This window comes from Rhinichthys klamathensis, unplaced genomic scaffold, assembly GCF_029890125.1.
Source record: "Rhinichthys klamathensis goyatoka isolate OS25496 unplaced genomic scaffold, OSU_Roscu_1.1 h1tg000040l_1, whole genome shotgun sequence".
Lineage (NCBI taxonomy): Eukaryota > Metazoa > Chordata > Actinopteri > Cypriniformes > Leuciscidae > Rhinichthys > Rhinichthys klamathensis.
The window spans coordinates 7938439-7960285 of NW_026606587.1; the positions used below are offsets into that span (position 1 = coordinate 7938439).

The following is a 21847-nucleotide window of genomic DNA, read 5'->3' on the forward strand; positions in this document are numbered from 1 at the left end:
CCCCTTCCACTGATGCTTTTATTAGATTGCAGCCGCATTGTCGAACATTGTATTGTAATTACCGCATTGTAATTTGCCCTGTTCAGTAATTTATGAGAGACAAAACTGCATTCTACAAACAAATTAACTCCTGAAAAAATTCAGGTAGTGACAACAGCATTTACAAAATACTACGCAGTGTGTACTGAACAACTAGTTGCTAATGATTTATATAAGCACGCATCAGAGATGTCTCTCTTATGTGCAAGAAAACCACAGGAAAAGAGTTACGAGCCTCGACTCATTGGTGTTGCCAGATATTGCTAGAAAAAAAATAGCAAACAAAAACAAACCCATTTATTACAGCCCTGCCCCCTTTTTTTCCTCTTCAGTTTCTTTAGTGAGACCTCTAGGACAGAGACTCCTCCGTAGTGGGCGGGACAGCACTTGTGGCAACCAATTTAAGAAGCTGGATTTTGAAAGTGAGAGTGATAAGTGAAAGTCTCAAATTTGTCTTTCAATTTTCTTTATTGAAACAATCTTGTGAAGTGTCCTCTTTATGTTGTGAATTTGAGCTGGGTCATAACACCATAATAATAAATTCAAATGCTTTATATTGGAAATAAGACCAAAATATTGCAACCTGCACCTGCCCCCTTTATTAACTCTATAAACTGGATTGCTTTATGAGCCGAGCAAAAATATCAAGCCAAAAGACGCTTATTATAATAAGTGGACATACCGCTAGTATTAGTTCAAGAGAGTGTTCTGTGAAGCAGTCTTCCAAGCATAAACAAAACACAGTGCATCTTTCAAAGGTGGTTTGGTAAAATGTGCCGAACATAATGAGTTTTTAGTAGCTATAATATGACTTTTGTCAAAAATAGTGGATAACAGGGAGCGAGTTGTTCCGTACACACACAAAAACTGCAAATTAGGGGATTCAATCCAGTATTTAAATGTAGCTGTTGCTCCTGAAACTTTACAGTCTGTGCTTGGCCAATTTTAATTTAAACTGCTTTACAGATCAAATAATACACAAGTTTTAACAGAAGAATGAATTTAAATGCTTTTATAAAATAATTATCTTCACATTTATGCTTTTAAATCCTTCAAAATTTAGCCCCAATTTACTGAAAGTGCCTCACTTTAACCCTGATTTTTTGCTAATAATATAAATAGAGGGTCAAACTTATTTTTTCTGGTAGCTAACATTGTCATAAATAATGTTGATTTAGCTTAACTTGTATTGAACCCAGATTATTCCTTTGAAAAAAAACAAGCCTCATTGACTGATTGTCACAGACGATACACCACAGTAAAAGAAGAACATGTTATGTGTTGCAATGCCTTGGCAAAGCATCAACATGTTTTTGCACTTCTGTTTGATACATTTCTGGATTTCATTTGATTTATGCTTTAACGTTCAATTCTAAATATTTTTTGTACAAAGCATTACCTCATAAACAAGAGAGTGTCCAGAAAGATCAACAGATACTCATTGCACTGAAAAAGTACATTTACAGAACTGTACCTCTCTGATGCTGGCATCACACACTCTGATGACGTTGAGAAAGGTGGGCATAACCTGAGGCAGGAACTGCACACATTTCAGGCCAAGCGATTTGAAAATGAAGGTGACGGCCTGCACCACCATGGTGTGGTGATTGGACAACGACGGGTCACGCAGGATACGCATCAGAGTCACTATGGCAACTGCTGGGTAAAACTCATCTAGTGGCAGGTTGCCCATGTTGACCAGCATCTCACTGGTACTGTAGTCAGCTGTTGAGAATAATAACATTCAAAATGTTAGATGGTAAAGAATATTTTGTATTCCCAAATCATTCGTTTCTAATGAATATTCTCAACTTTTTTAAAAAGATTGTTCTAAAAACAAAACTCAAAAAGAATTTAAATTCTTGAAAAGGATATTTTTTTAAATCAGCATAAATACAGTATCTCACAAAAGTGAGTACACCCCTCACATTTCAGCCAACATTTTAGTATATCTTCTCAAGGGACAATACTATAGAAATTAAACTTGGATATATTTCAGAGTAGTCAATGTGCTGCTTGTATAGCAGTATATTTACTGTCCTATGAAATAACAGCATACAGCCATTATTGTCAAACAGCATCGCCACACATGCTGGACACCATCTGAGCCAAACAAGTTTAGCTCAGTCTCATCAGACCACAGGACATGGTTCCAGTAATTCATGCTCTTGGACAGGTTGCTTTCAGCAAACTGTTTGCGGGCTTTCTTGTGAGCCAGCTTCAGAAGAGGCTTCCTTCTGGGACGATGGCCATGCAAACTGACTTGTTGCAGTGTGCGGCGTATGGTCTGAGCACTGACAAGCTGACCGTCCGCTTCTGCAACCTCTAAACCTCATTCATCACATATGAGAGCACCCATACACAAAATGTGTTTACTCTGGCAGCACACACAATTTTTTTCCCTTAACAGTTTTCAAATATGTTTATTAAATATTCTTCTCCAATCTTGACAGAACATTATACTACAACTGCAATATGTAGTATACTATAATTCATGAATATATACGGTACAGTGCAAAAGTCTTCTGTGCTTTTGATTTTTCAACAAAAATGTTAAGAATTGTAAGATATATATTTGCAATTCTTAAAGCTGCAGTCCGTAGCTTTTTTGGGGTTAAAAATTATCCAAAATACATATTTGAGAAAATACATAACCCGCAAGTGTTTAAAACTACCTGCTTGCCTTAGCTCGATTCAAATCGGTAAGCTTGTAATAATGTTTTTAATTCCAGTGGTACTGGTGGATTTCCACGGGAGACTCGAGCATGTCTTTGCGTCATTACATCACATCTGTAACGTTACACATAAAGAAGAGTCTCGGCTAGTAGGCTATATTGCGTGTGAGGATGTTGGAGGTGGAGATTTATAGCCTTTTCTCACAGCACTTGATATAATTAAACTTATCAATTTGATGGCGGATCCAGAAAGGTTCAAACGACAATCACCAGTGACAACAGATTCACCCATTGTAAAATGCAAAAGACTTCGTTCGAACTTCGGAGTGGCTACAGAAAAAAAGAGACTGCAACCGGACCCATGCAAAAACAAGGATACATATCGGAAGGACATTTCATGTAGTCACGCAATGCTTGCTTACGTTGTTAACATTAACAATTTGAGAACAAAGTATAATTTGCACGGTTTTGCATGATAACTTATAAGCGATTGTTAGAGTTAATCAGCGCGATTTACTGCAATGTCAGAACCAGAACAAAGGTGGATGTTTCTTACTAGTTCAGATGACATTTTCCGGTGAAAATTCTTATGTTGGTCATACTTCCAAAAAGAATATCGTCTATATCGAATAACGTCGTCATCGTCTTGCTGCTCCCTCCCCATTCTGTGATTGGTCCCCGCGCTGAGGCGAAAATTTGGTCCATGGTATCCAGACTGCCTAGCAGCGTGAATAAAATCGCGCTGCGCAAAGGCAGTATGGGGAAACCCAGGCTAGTGTGCAGGTGTACCTTGGAAAAAAGCAGACTAAAAGCCAGAATGTGGTTATACTAAATATCGATTTGACGGCATTGTAATTTGATCTTACGCAGTAGTGGCGCCAAAACTATGGGATAGCCTGTCAGTTAGTATTAGAAATGTCACAACAGTATATAATTTTAAATCAAACCTTAAGTCTTATCTATTTGCCATTCTTTTAATCAATAATGCAGTGTCATATTATTTGGTTTATTGTTTGTTAGTTGTTATATTCTTAAGGCCCTGATATACTTCAAGCGAAACCGAAGAATGAACTGATGTGACGTCATTTCGAACAAAATCAGGCTGAAACAAAGTTCGTTTGGAGTTAATTTTTGGAGTTCGAAACAGCTTGCCAAAGCGAACTTTCCGGAAAAAATAGCTTTGGCTGGTAAACACCTTTTTACTACCATTGGTCTGTGGTGATTAGGTAATCGGTGTAATCGGCTCCGCCTGCTCTCACATGAAAATATTTTCTGGTTCATTGGCCCTGTTCAGTCGGTTGAGATGAGACCTATTTTTTTACAGTCTATGGGTGAGACATCAGCGAGTGAAAACATGAACGCACTGATATATAAATAGTGATATATAAATAAATGTGAAGTGACTTTACTGGAGGGCCGTAGAGCTTGTGCAAACATATCCACATTGCTATGATCATATGCTTTCCTTAAGCTTTATTAAAATGCTTGCTGTTTTCTCAATTTTGTTGTGTATTTAATTTTGTTACTGAAAGCATGGGAAAACGTACAGGAAAGCGTGCAGCACATATTTACATATTCATCTAAACACCACTCTCAGCAGAGTAGGCGGCGTCGGATATTCGATAACAGTATATCGCTGCTCACGTATTTCGAAATTCGTTTTACCCCTAAACGAAGAACGAAAAAGAACTTCGCCGTAAGTATATCGGGGCCTTTATTGTGTTTTATGCTATATTATGTAAAGCACATTGGTCAACAGTTGTTGTTTTAATTGGTGCTTTATAAATAAAGTGACATTGACTTAGTTAATAGAAGCTAATTGATAAACAAAATCTACTAAGAACATTATTTTTGAAAACATTCCTCACATTATAAATTTTTTCACAAGTGGCTAAAATGTTATACAGTACTGTAGCTTTGCAGGTAGATTTCTCCAATTGTCTTGGATATGCTGCCAAAGTTCTTATGGATTTAGTCTGTATCAGTTTTCTTCTGTCTCTTAATGAGAGAGTTATTTTATATGTTAGAATTGGAGAAATAAAATATTAGTAATGGAAGTCTTCTAAATAGGCTACTGACCAAAATTATTCAAGATCCTGAGAGCCGTGTATAAACTTTCTTCCTGCCCACCATTCACTGAGCTCACCTTCAGCACTAAACTTCCCATTGCTCTGTTATCACAATAAGAGGGTCAGCAGACAGTTCTCAGCCTATGAGAAGATATTTTTCTTAAAGTGGGACAGGAGAAAAAGTACAGACCCAGACAGAGCTTCCCCAGACGGTGACCTTTACTTTATCCTAATGCATCACTGGAGAGATATCTATACTTCCTGCTGCATGCTTCTTTATGAGGCCCTGCTGTTAAAACTATTTATTCTCTCTGCACAACAGGAGATGAAGGTTTGAGCTGCTGGACACTGATACTCTGAAGAATGACTAATGAGGCCAGACACTTGCCATGAGGAGCTGTAATACATATAATGACCCACTCAATCTTCGCTCATGGAACCACGAGCCAATATTTTAAGCCAATATTGTCAAGTGTCATGTGACTAGTACAGCTAAATGTATGTGACTCTAGAGCCTAAATAAAATGGCATCAAAACGATGGTGATCTGGTGGCACCTTAGCAGCCAGATGGTGTAGTTACAGTATCTACCAGCTGGCAGGGGCCAATGGAGCAATGATAATCAAGAAAGCCTTAACCCCTTGGTTTTAAAAGTTCTACAAATTCATACAACTGCAACAGTAATTGTTCTTTTCAATCTCAATTTCAAGTAGAAAGACGAAATATATAGCTAGCTATAAGCTATAACTTGTATTCAGGGAACATCTATCTATAAATTACAGGAATGTCTGTCTGTCTGTGTGTGTGTGTGTGTGTGTGTGTGTGTGTGTCTGTCTGTCTGTTAATCGCATATCTCTCGAACCGTTAGTCCGATGGATCTCAAACTTGACAGGTGTCTTGCTACGGGCACGAGTAAGTGCAGTGCCGAGTTTGACGTTGTTTGGATTAGAAATGCAAAAGATATCGCTAAATATATCGCTAAAAGAAGCACACATTGGTTTTTGCCGCTCTAGCCGCTGGCCACTCCCCCTCTCACACTGCACACTGAGTGAGCACAGCGCAGGACCAGAGACAGAGGGACGAAGAAAGCAGATTTGCTCCCTGAATCGTCGCGCTTATTCATTTGTTAACTGAATCTGTAAGCCTCCTGTAAGTTTACTTCTTAATATTATATTTAATGCGTTCGCAGTCTCTTTCACGGCCATCATTTGTAGTAAATGCTATTAACGTTATGTGTCATGCGCGCTGAAGTTAGCATGTATATGTTAACTATGTGATGTTTAATGTGCTATGTTAACTATGTGATGTTTAATATGCTATGGTAAATAGTTGCCCTGCCTATTCAACAGTATATAGAAGGCTTTAACGAGCTTAACGAGTATAGTAATCCTCTTACCGATCGTGTGACAGCAAATCTATGAAGGTAAAATTATGACATAAAGAATCGCATGCACAGGGTAAGGCCATTGCACACTGAGTCCGAAATTCGTGTCCGAAATTTCCGCACGTTAAAAAATAAATACGACCTCACGTTATGTCAATCACGCTTGCACACTGCCTCCGAAACTTTCGTCCGTCATAAAAAAAATCGAATCGGGTTCGATTTTCTGCGTTGTTCGCATCCGTAGCAAGCAGTTTGAATGGTGTTTTGACAATTCAGAGCCACCTAATCACGAATACGAAAAAACGCATACGAAAATTTCGGACTCTGTGTGCAATGGCCTTAAGATTTGTGAAAGCGTACATAAGATTGCAAGCGTAAATTAAATTTGCATGTGGAAGAGAAGATTTGTAAAGGTGTAAATCGCCCTTCAAGTGTAAGAAATACATATTTGCAGCATTTAACTGTTATTCGTAAGTGTAATTCATGCATTTTGAAGCTGCAGCTTCATGCTAATGCAAAATAAATAGGATCTGTATTCTTCAAACTTTCATTTTTCCGCGCTTATACTTTTGGCACGGTTTTTGCGCACAAATGCGGCCAAAAGCACTGCAAGCCTGTGAACAGCAATTTGCAACCGAAAACAACAAAGGCACGAACTGCAAAACAGATTAACTGCGTAAAAGTTTAATATGTTTATTTAAAGCTACGCTGTTTACTTCTTAATATCTATCTATCTATAAATAGATATTAAGAAGTAAACAGCGTAGCTGTTTTTACTTCTTAATATATTATTTAATTATGGTGCGCTTAACATTATCACTATCTTTCACGGCCATGTAAATATATTACTGTCATGCTTAACATTATCGCTATCTTTCACGGGCATGTATCTGTATCCACTCTAAATATATCCTCCAATGCATCATTATGTCAGTATCAGTATGCTTTCTACCATGCACAAATAAAAATGTCACTGAACTTTTGCTGTGTAATTGTAATAATGAGCACTCAAACACACCAAACCAACAATTGCTAAAAACACACACAAAAAAATTCTTTTGCACGGGCATTTTGCACTAGTTCCATTTAAATTCTGGATTAAGAAATAGTGAACATGTTGTACTTAGGCACTGTGTTCACAACAGTGGGAGAAGAAATGTCTTCGTCTAATAACTGAGAACTGTTTGTTCTGATTTTTGGGCACATGCATATGAAATTAGGAAAAGAATGATATGGGTGGGAAACGAGTGTGTAAAACGACTTATGAAAACGGCATTGTAATTTGATCTACTTTAATTATACCTTTAAAAGACTTTATTGTACTCAGGCAGAGCACGGAATTGCAAAAAAAAAAAAAAAGAAATTCTACAAAGAAAGTCACCAATAAAAGGATGAAATGTTTGTACAAATTTTTGTGAAAGGCCAAACAATCTGTGAGCACGCTACCCAGGAGTATTGGCTGTCTTTCTGGAAAGAAAAGGATAAAATGAAGATGTGCTCTGTTTGCTCTGGAGAACACGTGTGTTGGATGACCGGCCTCTTCTATGCATCTGTGATTAATTGTGTTGATGTGAACTCACATTGGTGTGCTGAAAACCCACTGTGTCTAGATGTGCATGCTCAAACAAGCTATGGGTGCATATGATCACCTGAATCCTGGCTGGACTTGGACTCTGAGAGGCTGACAGCCGAAGCATCACGAGACTGGTCAATCATACCGATGTTCACCTTGTGTTTGTAGGGATCCAGAGCTCCAAGCAGACCTAACACACGTATAGCCTAACAAAAGTGACAGAAGCACAACTTCAACTTAAAAATGGAAATGGTTTCATATTCTAGGGTACAAGTGCAATACATTTTTTAAAAGCAAATTCCATCTTCTATATAGAGTAAACTATTAAATATGTAAGAAAAAAATATGAACTAACATAAATTTAGCATAGATGAAAAGCAGCCATTTTAAGCACATTAAATGCATGTACACTCTTGTATTAAACAATTATCAATTATCACACAACAGTATCATAATTTAAGATATGTTCTACTGATAACCAAATTATAGTAACATTTTAATGATTTACCAAAAATAATTTGTAAGAAAATTGAATGAGATATATTTTGCATACATCCTTGTAAAAGCATAAATTCCCCCATTAAAAAGTAGAATCACATTAAATGGTCTTAATTTTTATACAAATTGTATTGACTACATTCATCAAGCTAAAAAAAAAAAATCTCTATTGAAAAAAAATATTTTATCAAAACCTACAAAACAACATTTGGTCCCAAACTATCTAGCCCCTAATGAGTAATCGTTGATTTTATGCTAAATGTGTAAGCCCATTATCCATTCTTTTTTTTGTTTTATTTATTGCACACGTTTTCTTCCTTTTTAAGGTTAATCAATGATCATTGCTAAAATAATAATAATAAAATAACTAAAACAACTAAACTTTAAACTGAGGTGGAATTTCCTACATTGAACCCCAATTCATGGAATGTGGCATTCAATGACAAGAATAGAAATCAATACCTCTCTCCTAATCCCCTGGTTCTGTTCTGTCTTCAGGAAGTTGAGTAGCACCTCCAGTAGAGATGGGTACTTCCTGTATGGCTCCACCACATACCCAGTACTGGCTACTTGTTGACCCAAAGTCCAAAGTGCCACCTGGTGGGACAGAAGACAAAAGTGTGTTATTGTGTATTTTATTTATGATTACCAAATATTCATTATAGGTGTTTGGCTATCATGATGATTTTAATAGGTTTTGTGTTTGGTCTGTAACATTTCTAAATGCTGAATCATTACATTACTTCACTATCTTTTCCCAGTATTTCCTGACAGTGTATGAGAAATATATATTGTTGGATATAAATGAAAGTGGAAAACATGTCACATCATTTTTTATTCGATTTTACTGTTTTATTTCTCAATACATTAAACATCGAAGCTATTCTGCAACAGTTAATTTGTTGAAATTATGGTTTCTCTGAGAGAAAGAAAAAAGTAAATAATTTTTAAACAATTTTAGAACAAATGCATAAACATCAAGATAATAAATATCATCAAAATAATTAAAGATATTCAAATATTTTTTAGCAACATTGGTCAGCTTTATGTGGCAATATTAAAAGTGCACTCCGTGTGTCGAAATATGTCTACTTCCCACCTATATAGTAGGTGAAAATCCGTATGTGGAATGAGTTAGTATGTCCGAATTCATAGTATTTATAAAACAGATAGGGAGAAAGTACTAGAAAAACCTAATAGTTCCGTCGAGATTCTGAAGTATGCATCCAATAGACACTTTACTATCCCATGAGGGAACTGACGCTGTAGATCACATGAAAAATACACATGGTGGATATAATGTATCTGGATTTCATTCCACATTCAAACTATATAGAACATACGTTTTTAAGCTTGTTCTTCATTAAATGTAGTACTCAGACAGTATTGGATTTCAGATAAATAGTTTTGGGTTCACTGATATTGCAGTCATTTTGGACTTGTACTGAAACCATGAAACCAACCTCATTGAAAAGCTTCCTTCCAAAGCTGCAAATTTAACTTTGTGCCAAATTGGAATATCACATAAAACATTTGCGAATAAAGCACTGTTTTCCATCCCATGTATTCAAGAGAACAAAATCATCACTTCCTGGGAAAATGGTGCAAAATATCTGTAATAAAACTGGAAGTTGCTGTAATCGGTGAAGCCACTGTGGCTTTGCATCCCTACATAAATCACTTGCGTCTCAGAGTGCGCAGACGAAACGCAATAAACGCTGTCATGTTATCTTGCGTTTAGATGCCTGGTGTTTGGTAATGCAATGATGTGAGACACTTCTGGGAGGGAATTACCCCAAATCATTTTGATGACAAACTTTGGCTCAGGCATTTCAGAATGATCAAATCAACATTTAAGATGCTGTGCAATGAAATTAGTCCGCTGGTTAAGTTTTCCAATCACATCCACTGTTGAGGCAAAGTCACTTGAGTTTTTTGTTGCATATCGAGGAATTTAGCCGGTAAATGTATTTTACTATAAATGTATATTTTCTATATACTGTAAGTTTTTTTTATGTGCATTTTTAGTATTCTTGTCTTTCCATCCAGCATTTTTGAATACAATATATCAAAATGCGCATAAAAATAGTTGAAAACGGCTACTGAGATGAAGTGAGCTGTATTCAGCTGGTCATCTGATCTCAATATGCTTGTCTTCATGAGGTTACCTGCTACTTGTAAATTTTTTATTTTATTCGATTAATCTACTGACAGGACTGGAGCCTTTATCATGTGAGTGTGCATTATTTTAAACCTATTTAAACAAAAGTACTATACATTTATTTCTTTGTTTTTTTTTTTCCAATAAGGAAATATTACTGAGTGCACTTTTAAGCTGTTTTATTGAGAAAATGACTTTTAAAGATTGATCTAAAAAGACAAATAAAGCCCCAGACACAGTCCAAAGAAGGTAAAGTATTTAGTTACATGAGCTTCTGTGAACCTCAGGCAACCTAAAACATCCAAACTACAACACTCCTGATTGCTAAAGCAGAATCTCACAACGTCACACCAAGAATGAAAGCCTTGTGTAAAAGTTTTGTAAATGTTGAAGACATCTGACCGCACCTCATAACGGGACTATAAAACCTTTTAGACTTAAAGTGTGCACTCTAGACTGCCTCCAAATATTACTGAAGTATGCAAGTATGTCAGAATGTTTCCATTGTTGTTATGGAGAAGGGAAAGTAAAGTGCCTTTAAATAACCCATAATGCTTTGCAAAGGACAAAAACCAAACTGCTTCAGAGGCAAGAAAATAGATGTGCATAAAAATCTAAATGTTTTTTTTGTTATTAATGAGTTAAAAAAAACATTAACATGTTATTAATGAGTTTAAAAAAAACTTTTCCATTCAAACCATGTCTTTCCTTTACCCAAATATACTTTGATCAACCTATAATAACGTTTTACATTTTAGAGCTGTTAGGACAGATTTCGCTGGAAATTGCATACATTTGTTTCTCATTACAATTGGCTGCCCTCCAAGCACCAGGGAATTATAGGTAGCACTGTTGCTCTTCTGTATGGACCAGGTTTTTAAGAATACTGAGCAGGTGTTGATATATAAATGTCGTCATATGTTAATGAGCTAAAGGTTGTGACATCTAAAAAATGATGACTTTTGAGTCATTTTTGCAGTTTAGCTTTAATAAATGGTCAATAATTTGATAAAGAGCAATCCGTGACATATAACATTGAAAGCAAACAAAATCTATTTTCTGAGTTTTCTACAGTATTGAGAGAGTTTGGCCCAATCTCACTAGCCGTGTTTCCACTGTCGGGCCAAAAGTGAGCGTGCTAGTGCGTGCCAGGGCCTGTCACTGTCACTTCCGGGGCTTGATTGGGCCACGTCGGAGCTTCATCGCGGCCAGGGTAATTTGGCCCGCCGAATACCTTGGTCCAAAGCGGGTCAAGTGGGACTTGAGGAGTGGTAATGAACAAAGGCGGAGTTTATTGGAGCAGAAGACGGTCAACACCGCTGCACATTTCCCATGTTATCATACCAGGCTACCAGCTAACTTCAACATTTTAAACAATTTTCAGCTCAAAACTCACTTTCAGACACCAGCGAGTGTTTGAAATAACGTCCTTGCGATCCGATGGCGGTTCTGATCACCATATGAGGCAGACATATATTTATTTGGGATGCTAAAGGATACCGTAACCATTGCGATAATAAATACAAGTTTATGAAAAATACCAGAGACTGCTTGAAGAATGTAGACAAATCATATATGATTATTTTCGTGTATTTTTTCAGTTTAATGTTTTATCTGTCTCTTCCCTGTGGCTTTATTGATACCGGACTAATGCATCTGCATATTTCATAAAAAACATGCACTCCTGTTAACTAGTATAACTAATAACTCCTGTTTTCTTCTCGTGAGCTCCCTCTGTTGCTCTGGCAGAAAGGATAACAGTATAGTGAGGCAGGAGAGATCGCTCAAATCTCCTCAGTTCGCATCATTTCATGGAAAATTAATAAATGCTCACGCTTTCTAAAGAAATGTGACGTAAACATATTTTATCATAATATTTTTCTAATTGTGTAAGCCTTTGAACTTAAACGCCTTATTGTAGAGTGTTTTGTGCATTCCTGTGAACAAATAAATGAAAGCAGGTGCAACTGAATAGGTATATGTTCTTTTATGTGAAATGGTAAATACCAGTTTGATTCAGCATGATTGATGTGCACTCCTGATAAAAATGAATAAATTACTGTCACTGTAAAAAAAAACATTTGTACAACATATGTCAAATATCAATTCTGGAATTTTAAATCTTTAAGTAAAGACTAAACGTTTGCTTCTGTCATGCTCATTTTGCGATCGAGATCGTTTTCAGTCAGCTGGTAAAATGATGATGTCGTTCTATGGAGGCGTGTTTAAGGCGGGCTTTAGGGTTGTGCTGCGGGGCTACTGGCCCGACAGTGGAAACCGAACTTGATTTTGAGCTCGGTGCTTGAGGTCCGAGGCTATTGGCCCTGACTGGCACGTCTTTAGCCCTGGCTTGCACAGGCCCGACAGTGGAAAAGCGGCTACTGAGGTTAATGAAACTGCCAAATCTCAGATCACACTACCAAATGAAAAAATATAAAAATACAAGCATAACGATGGGCCTAAAGTTTAACATGGGAATGAGCAAACCTGTCGCTTGGCTAATGAAGATGAGTCCTGCAGCATGTCCATAATGATGGGGAACAGCTCATCCATCCATTTCCTCATCTCCAGTCCACTCACCTGGTACATATTAAATAAAGGGACACGGTTGACAACATTTCAACTGAACAAAATCAATGAGCTTTCAGGGTTGACTTTTTGAGTGTTGTGTCATTTTGAATGTGAATCATCCAGGTGGCTCTAGTCCATTGTTTAATACCAAACGTAGTAGTCATATCTAACGTCACCATTTATCTGCTTTGGAAAAAACTATTCGCTCTTACACTTAATCCATTTTCTCCAACCTCCTTCTCACCCATTGTCCAAAAACATTCACTCTCTATGTTTGTCTTCTCAACAGAGCTACCCTGACCATTCTCCTGAAAGTTTCCTAAATATTGTGCAGCACTGAGTAGGAAGTAGACATGGTTATTTTAAAGGTACTGTAGATGATGTCAAAAGATCAGGCTAGAAAATGATCAATTACCTGGGCAAGTTCTCCAATGGTAGCTAAAACACTGATAACGACTGCAGGGTTTGGATCGGGATCTTTCAGCTTTAAGATGAGGGCCTGTGTGAAGAACAAAATTGGAAACCAAACATTTAGTCACACTTTCAGACCATCACAATATCTACATCCAGAAAAGGGACTGGCAAGTTATATGGGAATCATAATGAATAAAAAATTTACCTCAATAATTATGCTTAGTATAAAGCACTATTAATAGCAACAAAACTATACTGAAAACAAATTCTTAAACAACACATTGTCACATGAACGAGACAGTAATTAATCTGTTGCTAAGCCCCACTTTGCAAAAAAATACTGACCAGTCCTGCATTATATGCTGACCATATTAAACAAGTTTTTCTCTTTTCTAATGAAAGTCGGTGTTTATCTAGTTTTACAAAATTTTTGAAAAAATAAATAAGTTAAAACAATGTTTACAGGGCACTTTAAGAAAATTAATATTGATTCTTGAAAATTCATGCTGTGGATTAAACTGTGAAAGTCTTCATTCTGAAATTAACGTATAATACTAGTAGGAACACTAACATTTCACGAATCTCAACTGCAGAAATTATTTTGGCTATTTTCCAAGTACAAACAAATAAACTTCCTGTTACAAAATTTCACAACACATTTGACAACATCCCTAAAACACATGCAGAGGTATTAAGGATGTGACTGTACCTTGAGAATGGGCTCCATGTATGGGCGGATGAGTCTGGGGGCATTAGACACCAAGTGACCCAACATGCGGGCGCTTTGCTCTTTGTTTCGGCCCACACCGCTATGTTCCAGCTCAGTCAGGATCTGGACAACGTTTTATTGCATTGGACAGTACCGAGTTTGACATTATTCAGTGTTACTACAGACACATTCATTACAGATGTGTGACAAAACAATTAATATTTGATCTAAACAGAGACTGTATTATATTATAATAAAAACAAATAAAACAATAACTCTTCTAATGAGAAGGCAGTAATAGCACCACACTTAACATTAAAGGTTTCCAAGCAATATGAAATCTGTATAAGTTGCTAGCCAACAGTTAAGTGAATTTGTTGAGGTGCCAGGGAAAACAGAGTCAGACAAGCCTGACTAGAGCTATGGTGAAACAAAACAGCTGCTATTTCAGCAGAAAAACATTTACTCACTGCCATCTGTTGGTAACTGAGATGAAGTAAAGTCATAGAAAAGAATGGCTACAACTCCTCATAACAATTCTGCAGTGTTTAGTATGAGTATATTATAACCTACTACATTTGGCAAAATGTGCAGTATATAAAAAAGAGAACATTGTGTGGAATAGTCCCACAATCTTTAACATCTCTATTTTAACTAATGTTATTGGTCTTCCAAGACTGAAGACATTTTTACACTAAATTTAGATACAGTAACTGTACTGCAGAAGTGATCTGTACTGAAGTACCTTTGAACCTAAGGCTTCCCCTACTAGAGGATAACTCTGTGTTTAAGAAACAAAATTATATTAATTTTAGTTTTGTAGAAATGACAAAGTGTCTTGGTTTATATTATACATTACATATGATGTATAATATATAAAAATTGACATAATTAACAGTTTTCTGAATGTATTAACTGTATGTTTAAAGTCATTATTTCGAGAAACTCACAATACATTTTTTTTTACAAATATTTAGTAAAAGGATTTGAAAAATCTATTAATTCCAAATTCACGTGGTTTCTGCAGGTATTCACAAGATAATGTACATAAATATTTCTCAATTGAGCGAGTTGATTTAATATTACTATAAAACTACAACAACTTGAGTGATGCAACAATTGTCTTATTTCATGCATATTTTTATCCAATCTACAATCACATTTGTACTAAACGTCTTTTCAAGTGAGTTATTTCTAAAAGGGCTTTAAATTACATTCACTTATAATTACAAATTACAGTTACTTTATAATAATGAGATCGCTAGGTTTGTATAAAAAGTTATTCTTAGAAATTCCTAAAAATACAATACAGTATATATCAGCAGTTGTCCTAAAATTTTTACTTTCTTTCAAGTGTTTTTACAAACACATTGGGAAATACGAGATAAAATAAGTATATAATAAAAGACACAGTTGTGAGATATACAGTGTCAAGTGGCAATTTCAGTCTCAAGCCAAATAACAAGACAATATCACTAGGGCTTGTGTTGTTTAATACACTTAAGAGATGCTTTTCTCCAGCGCACAACTAACATTTTACCTTTATTTTATATACTCTATAAATGTTATGAATTGAATTTCATGCATATATTTCCATTTTGCAAAACAATTAGTCATAACAGCAACAGAGTCATTGTTCAACTTTAAAGATGGAGAAAAATAAGTACAATAAGTTAATCTAAAATATGCATTTTAAACAAATATTTGTTGTTGGATATCAAATTTACACACTGATTAGAATTATTTTTTTTTTAAAATAAAAACCATTTGGCTGTATTTTTGTATTATCGCTAGTATTATTATTAGTTCTGACTTTAATTTTTTTAATGCTGGTGCTAACACATCAGCTGTTGGTGATACCATCTGTACACTCTCATATGTTAGTCAGGAGCACTGAATATTGAAAATATATAAGAGTAGTATGAGTAGTATGGTAGGATGCCATTTCAAATATAGCCATGTGCTGTGAAAAATGTAAATACCTGAATAAGCATCTTGCGCAGGAAGGGCATGACAAAGGCAGGGTTCATACTGCTAAGACGGCCAATAGTGCAGATGGCCAGTTCACGAATCTCAAACACTTCATCATTAAGTGCCACAAACAGAGCCTGGAGGTTCTCTGCTTGTGCCAGGTGGGCATCAAAGCGTTCGTCCAGGGAGGCCAGCACACAGTATCGAATATCAGGGTCTGAGAGGAAGCCACATGTACAGTGCACAGCATAAATGAGTACACCCCCTCTGAACTTACAATTTAGCAATTTCTTTTCACAAAGAAGATTTTACATTAAAAATCTGGTAGATCAATTACCAAAAAAGCATGTCAATATTAAAGAGGAAAATAAGATATATATTTTTTTCAAAGTGATAAAACGTTGTTTTGGAAAAATGAGTAAACTCTCCAGAAGTTACAAAATTAAAACTTAATAAAACATGCAAGTTAAATGAAAATTTTTGAGTATATTGAAGTAAAAATTAAAGTAGGAGTGCTTTCTTCGTTACGTATCTGTTACTGAATCATTCTTAGATTCATGCTGACAACAAAGAAACCACATTGAAGAGAATGGTCAGATTTATTTATTTATACAAAATAGGAGAACGGTCAAATAGTATTAAAAATCTTGTTGCACAATGGTGAGGATTCTATAAAATAAAATAAAAATGGGAAGGGACTTGTAACAAGGTCCCTGAAATAATAAGGCCTTCACTTTAAGCTTCTTGTGATTTTTTGCTAAGAAAAGAGCAGTAAAATGCCAAGCAAGTGTCTAAGAGCTGGCGAAAGCTATGAGAAGTGTATCGACTATTTCATCTCACACAGTAAGACGCAACAGCAGTGAAATACATGGTTGTTGTCCAAAAAAAAAGAAAGTACCTAAAGTACTCTCTCTTCAAGTCAAGCATTTTGGATCGAACAGCATCCAAAATGTATGTCGTTGTAAGGGGGAGGAGTACAGTGAGAAGTAGCTGGTCCTCACAGTGAACATGGCAGTTTGAATGGCAGTTTGTAGTTTAAATAAACCATACATATTATATATTTCAACAGGACATCTTGCTTTATTAATATTTATTGTGAATTCTCTAACCAAAGTTTGACAACATAAGGGCAAATCCCTTGAGCGGAGCTGATGACGCTTTAAAATGATGCTTAAGTGATCAAGAACATTCCAATGTACAAAAAAAGATTTCTTTTTATTCCTACATCTTCATCTTTCTTTCCTTGTATACTTCCCTCACATCCTAAGGTGGTGGAGTTAGGAAGCGATGAAAAAAAGCAAGGGTGCACAAATAAGAAATGAGAAGCACCCATTAACTCTATTCTCCCAAAGTGAGAAGTATTTCACCTGACCTTAACACTACTGAGCACCATTTTGTAGAGACAAGTTGAGCAACACTTCCCATTAAACAAGGAAGTCATCCTTGAGGAATTAAACAGGATAGATGTGACAATCTTTAGGGCTTCCGAAAACGAATGACATTAGGAATCATTGGTTAGGTTTTATTTTTTAATGGTAACGCTGTACCTGAGTGGTACAACCCAAAAGTTAGTTTGTGTACAGCGCATTTTATGGAGTACAGCTTCCTGAACCTGGGAGAGTACAACGCCGGCACTACACAAGTCGTGCTTGCAAGGTTGCTTCCGATCGATCTGCTTGATCATTCACGTTTTCAGAATCTGACTCGGGCTTGAACTGATATCGTAAAACCGACGACATTAACTGTTTGCCGTTTACAATTGCTTAAGAAGCCATGGAAGCTGAAGCTTGTGTTATGGAAAAAGGGGCTTTGTAGAAACTGGAACTCAATCAAAGTGTTTCAGACAAACTGGGAATAGAGTTACTGCAACAATGTACAGTATGTGAAAAATAATGTGTTTTTTGAATATTAAAGCATGTTAACCTATTCTAATACACCCAATAATCATAATTATGAACTTTTAAAATAGCATTATATGACACCTTTAATAATTTAAACTATTAACAGAACCCCAGATTATATGCATTAAACCTTACTGGCTAAAACTCAACTTATGTAATTCTATTTCTTAAGTCTTCTAGTTGTTAATTTTCTCCACTATGCAACACGTTTTCATTAAATTTATGGTATAAACCTATTTGCACACAGAAATGTGTGTATATATAATCTATAAGCTAACATGCATGTAAACAGCTGTGTCTCTCACCTGGGTCAGTGATGCCAACCACCAGTAACTTGCTGAGAACATCAGCCACCACCTGTACAGCGGTTTGACTGACCACATGTCCGTGGCCGCTGATCAGGTGAATGGACGGGGTGAGCAGACGTGAGCAGGTACGTGCTGCCTCCATGCGGATCTCCTTGTGCTCGCTGTTTAGGAAGTGGTCAGCACAGTGGCGCACAAACTGGGTCAAGGAGTGACCTAAAAATGAACCAAACAGGAAAGAAAAAAACATTATATTTTCTAAAGAAAATGTAAGTGATCAGTTGAGCCCAATTAGATATGAATATTAAAAGGTAATACATATGCCTTACATATGTATTACACATGTAAGGCAGAATGCCATGGGACAGAAAATAGGGTTCAGAGTTGTTTTTCTTGAACTCTGGACTATTTTTATATTTTGCTTAAAATAAGTATCTACAAAAAACAAACAAACATTGTACATAATAATCTAAATGCCCTTATCATGAGCAGAAAAAAAAGTGAACTAGAAATTTCAAAGTTTTTGTTGTCTTTCCATCTACAAAGAATTTTCCCAATTATAGAAATCATGTGTGTGTGTGTGTGTTTTTTAATGCTCTTACATGCTGATTAATAATGCTAAATCTAAAAAATAAAAAAACGTCTTGTCACAAACCTGGTTTGAACGGTCAGAGTCATATATGCCAGATAAAATAACTATCTTTGCAGCATTGCTGTTTTCTGCAGTGTTTTAGCAAAAGTATCCATCTATTTTACTGATCAGTGTGTTTCTACTACTGTTGTTAAAATAACCACGTCATCTGCAGCTCTTCCAGGTGCTTTAGTGTCTTTAGCAAGGGAAAACAACACGCATGGAACGGAAAGAGCTTGAATGAAGCGATTTTATTTCTGGATAAAATTATTAGAGCATATAGCGCCGAAAGCTCATTACCATAAAGGACCCTGAGCACTTGTGGTTTGAACCGCTCCGTTGTTTTGACATGTTGCTCACTTTAACTGGAAATGGTAAAATGGTTGTCATTAAGTCTCGCGGGACGGTTGGAACCAAGCCAGGGTCCGGACCCGGATCGCGGTCTGCCATTTGAATATGTCTAATTTAGGGAATATTAGTGTCTATGTCTAGATTATTTATTTTTTTAAACTGTTGACTTTGCAGTAAACAATTTGTATATACTTTACAGCAATAACTGTTCTATCCAGACCATCAAATCATAATTTGATGATCATTTTTTCAGGTTGCTCCTTTGCGCTTAAAGAATTGTATACTGTTCTGAAGAATTGAATACAGTATTGTATACTGTTTTAGGCATGCCTTATGATGGAATACTAGTTATTGTAACCTCATCTATATCTTGCTGCCTATCAAAATCATCTTTGTTTAACATTGGTGTATATCTCCTCCTTGTAACATGCATTGTACGCTTGTTATATTAATCAGACTAAGGGACACAAAACTGCCAGCCCACTCTGATCACGCAAACAAGTCAGCTTCCAAACAAAGGAACTTTTCCCGCTTGAAAATTACACCTTTCTCGGTCAAGCCAAATTCGAGAGGTGTGACCTGCACAGAAGTTAAAGGGCACTGTTTTAGTGCTCTCCCTATTCCGCCGCCTTCTGGTTGCTGTTCGTGTGAAAAGAGTGGCGACATCCGGTCTAATTGCGGGACCTTTCCACCAGTGCGCAAGTACATGTAGTAAAATGTAACTACATCACCTTAAAATAAAGTGTTACCAAAACATCTATTTAACCTGGCATACACATAACACATGATCAAATTTCTATAATTCACCTCCGTTAAAGGATTGTTAGGTTGAATAAATTAGGTCAACCCAACCGGAACCGGGAACACTTCCCATAACACCCAATGTACTTGTTAGATCGTAAGAAGAATGGCATCTATCCTAATATTAGTCTCTCTGTTTATCCTGAGGTTACCGTAGTCAGCCATATCCACTTTGTACCCAGATCAGATGGTGGACCTGCACCTAGACACGACCACAACACAGCCCTGAACATCAGCTGAGATCCTGTCAACTAAACAATCCCCTGTGAAGGCCTCGTCGACACGACAGCCATTGGCACAGATCCTTAGCAAAGACCACAAGAGGCAGACAGGCCCTCTGCACAGACCTATGACCAGTTTCGTCTCCATACTGGCATGATGAATCCGATCTTCAAGAAAAAGTAACTGGATGAAATATTTGAATGCTACGATCCACAATCTGATTTCTGACGAGTGATGCTGCCTGAATCATAATCACACCGTGTTTGTTCTTTGGCCAAATGACAACTGGCCAGGTTCTCTCAAGGTTTTTTTCCCCATTCTTTCACCTGATGGAATTTGGGTTTCTTGCCACTGTCCCCTCTGGCTTGCATAGTTGAGGTCACTCAATATTCAACAATATTATTGATTTGACTGAACCACTGATCTATATAGAATGACTGGATAGCTCATGACGTCATAAACAGTGAAGCCACCGCGCCGCCATATTGTGATTCCCTAGTGAGCTCACGCGTTCTATTGAATCAATAGGAAATTGTATGATTTGACTGAGAAAACATTGCATAACGAGACACCGTCTTTAAATCTAAAGTCTCCCTGAACAGTCTTACAACGCAAACATCCTAAGCATTTAAATGGGTATTTGTTTAAAGTCGGAAATTATTCCTGCTTAATAAAAATTAAGTATATGTGAATTGTGAACTTTTAAAATTTAGCTCTTTCTGATTGTGTTTTACAGATAGATCAGTAGTCTGTTCAAGTATTTGATTAGTTAGCAAGAACATGTCCAGGAAATGCATAATACAAATTGTATGGGTTAATGTACACCTGTTTCACCTCTTATTTACACCTTATTTACACTGCACACGTCTGCGGCGCGTTTACAGCTGCGACACGGCTACCGGAGCTGATCGCGCCCACAAATCGGCAAATTACGTGGAAATGCTCCTGGTGTGAGTTGACACCGCGTGAAGGTAGGAATAAAACATTGTCGGAGCCATAATGCGCCGCAGATGTGTGCAGTGTAAATAAGGGGTTTACACATAGGTCTACTCCGTTTGCAGTGCATATTTTTTACCATACCCATGTCAACAGGTTGGAGCTTTCACTGCACGCGGATGCCCGTTTGTGCTGCAGGCGCTGAATTAAAGTGACAGTGCATGGTTCGTGGTCAAACTGAGCACGGATTGACATGAAAATATTAAATATATGCATTTAATTAAATTTATAAGAAGTAATGCATTGAATAATACGTTTATTGGGTTTAAACTTGAATACGTCTGTGAAAGAATGCATAGTAGGCTATACATTTTTTTTTTAAACAACACGGAAATAGCGACAATTGTGCATATAAATTACTATATATGGGCTTAAAGTACAACCTGTGAGCAGTTTTTCAAGATCCTTTTGTGATCTTCGTTTTACACTTGTTGATGCGCAGCGGGTCATCTTAAAAGTGCCGTCGGAGCTACCTATCTCTGTATAACGGCCGTTGGAGCCCTCTGCTGGTAGGGAATCGTAAGATGGCCGCTCGAACACTTCCGGTGGCTTCACTGCCTGGTGGCAGTTTAGAACG

At 36.7% G+C, this 21847-nt stretch overlaps 1 protein-coding gene across 1 annotated transcript in view; it reads right to left on the minus strand.

The window, feature by feature from the left end:
- The window catches only part of mtor (mechanistic target of rapamycin kinase), a 191538-nt gene that overhangs the window by 145374 nt on the left and 24317 nt on the right, over positions 1-21847 (minus strand). Inside the window, exons 12-19 of the mRNA XM_056246740.1 lie at positions 18270-18485; positions 16075-16280; positions 14093-14215; positions 13385-13468; positions 12886-12978; positions 8700-8834; positions 7816-7945; positions 1514-1764 (exon numbers count right to left, since the gene is read on the minus strand). Of these exons, the coding sequence (XP_056102715.1) occupies positions 1514-1764; positions 7816-7945; positions 8700-8834; positions 12886-12978; positions 13385-13468; positions 14093-14215; positions 16075-16280; positions 18270-18485 (1238 nt within the window). The remainder of the gene's footprint in view (positions 1-1513; positions 1765-7815; positions 7946-8699; positions 8835-12885; positions 12979-13384; positions 13469-14092; positions 14216-16074; positions 16281-18269; positions 18486-21847) is intronic.